At 47.4% G+C, this 5,126-nt stretch overlaps 1 protein-coding gene across 1 annotated transcript in view; it reads right to left on the bottom strand.

Annotated features, from left to right (window-relative positions):
* The window catches only part of LOC109507374 (receptor-type tyrosine-protein phosphatase F-like), a 182,987-nt gene that overhangs the window by 60,120 nt on the left and 117,741 nt on the right, over positions 1–5,126 (bottom strand). The window contains exon 12 of the mRNA XM_019856751.1: positions 878–995. Within this exon, the coding sequence (XP_019712310.1) occupies positions 878–995 (118 nt within the window). The remainder of the gene's footprint in view (positions 1–877; positions 996–5,126) is intronic.

Here is a 5,126-nt window from a genome sequence, read left to right on the forward strand (position 1 = left end):
GATGCCGCGTTGACCCCCCACGTAGTAGGCGATCTTGCCGTTTCTCTCGGCCAGCAGCGGCGGGTCCCACGTCAGCTGCGTGCTGGACTGAGTCAGGCCCGTCACCTGCAGGTTCAACGGGAACCCCGAGGGCACGTCCTCAGGAGTGCCGATCTCCTTGGTGTAGGCCTCGCCCACGCCGGCGCGGTTACGGGCACTGAGGCGGAAGACGTAGGTGGCGCCCTTGTGCAGTCCCGTCACCGTGTAGTGGTCATCGGTGTTGCGCAGTTCACGCGACGTGTACGCGTCGTCGTCGGCGCGCTTGTACTGTAGCAGATATCCCATCAGCTCGCCCACCATATCTTTGGGAGGCTGCCACTGGATGAGCGCCGTGTTGCCCATGGTGGCGCTGATCATCATGGTGGGCTTGCCGGGCACTGGAATCACAATCACAGACTGTCACGTCTTTGGCTAAAACGGCTTTCATTTGCACTCAAAGACAAACTGCACTTGAGTATATACTCCGGTTTATTCGCAGAAACGTTCCAGTCTTGCTCACGCATATAAAGAAAAAAATGGCGCACCGAAGGTAAATGAACTCTCTAGATTTGACAGGACAAAGAGTCAAACGCACTAATACAAAATGAGAAGACTTGGAAGGAGCTGCTGTGGACCACGACTCAAACCCAGACGCTCGCACGCAGACTAACTCACGTGGCCACGCCCCCTTGAAGCACACATCCAACAATGCCCTTTGGAAAAGCAGTTTATTTCTTTCCACTCTCTTATGTTTTGTTATGTATTCATGCAAGGGCATTTCGGTCAACAATTATACTGTTAAAACCAAACAAAAACACGAGAGACGTTCAATACTCGAATGGAGGAACACTGTGTTCACCTGCTCCGGTGGTGGTGACCAATTTCGGTTTGCAACGAGGTCCGTCTCCCCTGGTGGTGTACGCCGCCACGGCAATGGAGTAGGTGGTCTCAGACTGCAGTCCGGTAATGAAGGCCTCCTGCGATGTGGCGACATTTACAAAGGGCTCAAATTATAAACGACGACACAAAAGAGCCTTCTGAGACGAGCACCCACAAAAAACAAGTCGACGATGGAGTAGGTGGTCTCAGACTGAAGTCCGGTAATGAAGGCCTCCTGCGACGTGGCGACATTTACAAAGGCCCAAATTATAAACGACGACACAAAGAGGCCTTCTGAGACGAGCACCCACAAAAAACAAGTCGACACCCTCCGGCATCCACCGGGTGTCCTGGTCAAATCTGTTCACAACACCCCTCAAAAAACAAGACTTGGATCTTCCAAAAGGCACACGCAAACTGGACCAGGAACTTTTCTTGGCCAAGAAAAACTCCCGCGCCCAATGGCAAGGCACACTCCAAACCCCATCGACCAACCGGATGAGCGGGAACATCACCAGCGTGTCAGTGTTCACGCCGGCCGCACGGGAGACCACCAGAGGCTAAGCACCATCTTGCATCATAGAAATGAACATTTGCCGACAAATGATTAAAAAAAAAAAAAAAAAAAAATCTGTATGTGTTCCATAATCAATTGACGATAATTGTCACCTCGCACAACAGAAATAAACGGAGCCACGAGCAGGGCGCTACCTGACTGGTTAGAGGCAGTACAGGATTGGATATTTAAGTCTCGGCATACACGTAAATAACTTAGTGTGAGTACACCATCAAGCTATCGTGCAACACCTCCTTGCGGCATTCGTGTTGGTCAATGTGGCACAGAAACGGGGGGTCGGAATAACTGGAGAATTGTCGGAGAATGCTCTTCACTCCGAAAAAAAAAAGTGAAAATCTGGACATTTTGACGATGTCTAAAAAAATAACGCCGGTGGTGGTCTACCTGTGGATTCCCATCGAGGAGTACACTGGGGCGGACACAAGAACACGGACACGCTTGCGTGGAACAGCACACACACACACACACACACACATGAACATTGCATGAAAGAAATAAGCACACGAGTACTCACCACTTACAAATTAATTTTTTTTTTTAAAAAACGGTATATGGTCCATATGTATGCACACAAATGTCGGTACTCTCTTTATCTACAGCGATAGAAATATGTCTTATTATTATTAGGACCCTTTGGAGTATATTATCATAGCTTAAAAAAAAGAAAGAACAGCTTTGACTGGCAACCACTTGATGGCAGATTTGGCGTCATATGCATGTCTGATAGAAATATGTCTTATTATTAGGACCCTTTGGAGTATATTATCAGAGCTTAAAAAAAAAAGAAAGAACAGCTTTGACTGGCCACCACTTGATGGCAGATTTGGCGTCATATGCATGTCATTACAGAGATGGCACTATCAACGACTATCGGCACAGGATATCATCATAAAAACGTTTGTAACTTTACTTTGGAATAAAAATACCATTATTCTCTTCATACGTAATGGCTTGAACAGTCTCACACGCACGGACATTTTTCTCCGCCAACGTCGAATTAGCTCGACTGACACTTTTATTTTTATTTTTTCTCATTCGGGACCGAATGCGGGTCGAGAAAATCGTGTGGTAGAAGGAAGAACTGAACAACAAACAATGTACATTCAAGTTCTATTTGATTATCTTATACTTAAACATGATCAAGAACAAACGACATCCAGTACATTATTCCAAACACCAAACGTAATATTTTCCGTTCATGAACTGAATTGTGAAGTAACGTGGATGAATGAATTTTGCCTGCGCAGTCCAATGGCACGCAAACGTTATCGTTGACCGCGGCCTCAATTGCATCTCCGCATCACGGGCGAGACGACCGTTGCAAAAGCGCTTTGAACACGTCCCGTGCAGAACGAATTCCTTCTGTCTTCCAAAACAACTTCTCTGACGGCTCCTTTGAATTCTCCAAGAAGCAGCATATCGCGCTTACGCTCAAGCGCGCTGATGAAGACGAGGTGAGAACACGGCACGAAAGGCCAGCGTGTGACGGCAGCGCGGAACGGCGAGCTGTCGTCGACATGAAAGGCCGCTGCTCCTCTCGGAGATGATAAAACGTGCGGAAGGACAACAGGTTCGCTTTTAAGTGATGTCTTCCGACGACGGGAAAAGCGTCCACGCTGAACGTCACGTGAAATGGCCGCCTTTGGTAATTCGACAGGCGCCCAAGTCATCAGCGAGCATCTTGAAGGCTGAACTTGCAATAAATATAGACGACAAGGAGGGGCTTGCCAATGGCGGCCGTGATAAATCCAATCTGACGGCGCTAAATCCATCCGACGCTTTTATTCATGAGATTTTTGGATGTCATCGCCGCGTCGTCTTAGGAATCAATGGAAGTGTAATGAGTTAACTATCTGACGGCGAGCGACAGAACAGAGGCGGAGCTTATCGGGCCCATCTAGTTCGCAGTCAGCGTGGGCTGGCGGCGCTGAAATGGAAGCCGACGGAACATCGGCGTCAATATTAACACGTACCGTAAACGGTTCAGGCCCAACTAGTTTGCTGCTCAAATGGTCTGTCATGAAAAATGACACAGAGCGCAGACTCGTTGGGCCTGAATCAACTGGAGACGTGTATGAGGAATTTGGGGCTGAACTGTAAGTGTATATTCTGAATCGTACAGCAATACACCAATTTACCTTTTCGTTTCGATTTTGAATGGCTGCCCAGCGAGGCAGAAAAGATGAATAATTTGAGGCTGAAGTGTACAGAAATAATCGCATCTATTTAGGTTCCGTTTTGAGCAGCAAACTAGTCGTCAATCGGTCAAACTTTTGACTACTCTGCTTTTGTTCAAACAAGATGTGTTATTTTGGGGGATGCTATTTCATATTTTCCTACCGTGAAGACCTCATTTTCCCCAATTTCCTCAAAGGCCCAGACTAAGTCGTATGGGTGAACGTCTCTTGCTGTGTTTGTGACGCGTGAAGTGAGAACACAAATCAAATGCATTTAAGGCACGGCACGCACACAATCACACATTCAACCCAAACACACAAACAATACCCCAAACTGCGGATTGGGACCCTGTTAAAAAAACCAAAAAAAAAACGGCAAACCCAGCAGCACACATGAGGCTTACTCACATGCTCGGTGAACTCCGTAATATTGAACTGATGGGAGAGAAGACAAGACACACAGGACACAGGGTGGGGTGCACGGAGGAGGAGAATGAGTCAAGAGGCAACACAACAGGCACGAGGAAAAAAAAAAAAGCGCTTGGACTTTTTTTTTTTCCGCTGCGAGACAGATGAATGTAGGTGTCATGCAGAGGAAGCGGCAGAGAGAGAGAGACAGCGTGCGTGATGGAGGAGAGGCAGTAAAAAAAAGTTGAATGTGTGTCGTCAAGGTCGGGTATGATTGTGAAACTTTCTGCTGTTATGATGCACTGCCTTGTTTTCCCATCTGCCTATCAATCTTACCAAAACATGTTCCCACACATCTCCATTAGCCGGAACTGCACTGGATGTTTCAGGGGTGGAAAGCGTTTCCCTGGCACGATTTTTTTTTTTTTTTTTTTGTGGGTTTCTTTTTTTATTCATTACATTTCAATATGTTTTCCAAATGTTCCTTTTTGCTCGCCCCGGGAGATTCCCGGGGGACGCGAAAGCCCACGGCTCCGCCACCGAGCATGAAATCTTATTACCGGCGCCACTGTACTCGTGCCCCGACATCAAAACCCGTCCATGCGGAATGCAAACGCTTGCCATTTACCGGCAACGCTCTGCGTAGTTCAACAACTCGTGGGCCAGGTTCACCGATGGGCGGCATCAGGAGGTCGTGGTGAGGACTTGGGGCAGGATTAAGAATTCTTGGGGAGGTTGGCAAGACCAAATGGAAGCGAAAAATGGCGGGGAGGTGCAAATTTTACTGTCACCGATGTATAAACAGAATGTCCCGTATTTTCCGCACTAAAAGGCGCGCCTAAAAGCCTTCCATTTTCTTAGAAGCTCACAGCGCGCCTTAAAATCCGATGCGCCTTGTGTATGCATCATTACGGTAATATTTCGACCCCAAAAATGGCAGCGGCAAGAGTTCAACGTGAACGAGTCATTGTTATAACTTGCTGTTGGTTAAGTGAACTGTGTCGCTGCTTTATTAAATAAGTTTTACTGACATCTGATCGTTCTGTTGGTGTTTCCTTGAGCGTAGC

The sequence above is a fragment of the Hippocampus comes genome, unplaced genomic scaffold (assembly GCF_001891065.2).
Source record: "Hippocampus comes isolate QL1 unplaced genomic scaffold, H_comes_QL1_v1.1 scaffold105, whole genome shotgun sequence".
Lineage (NCBI taxonomy): Eukaryota > Metazoa > Chordata > Actinopteri > Syngnathiformes > Syngnathidae > Hippocampus > Hippocampus comes.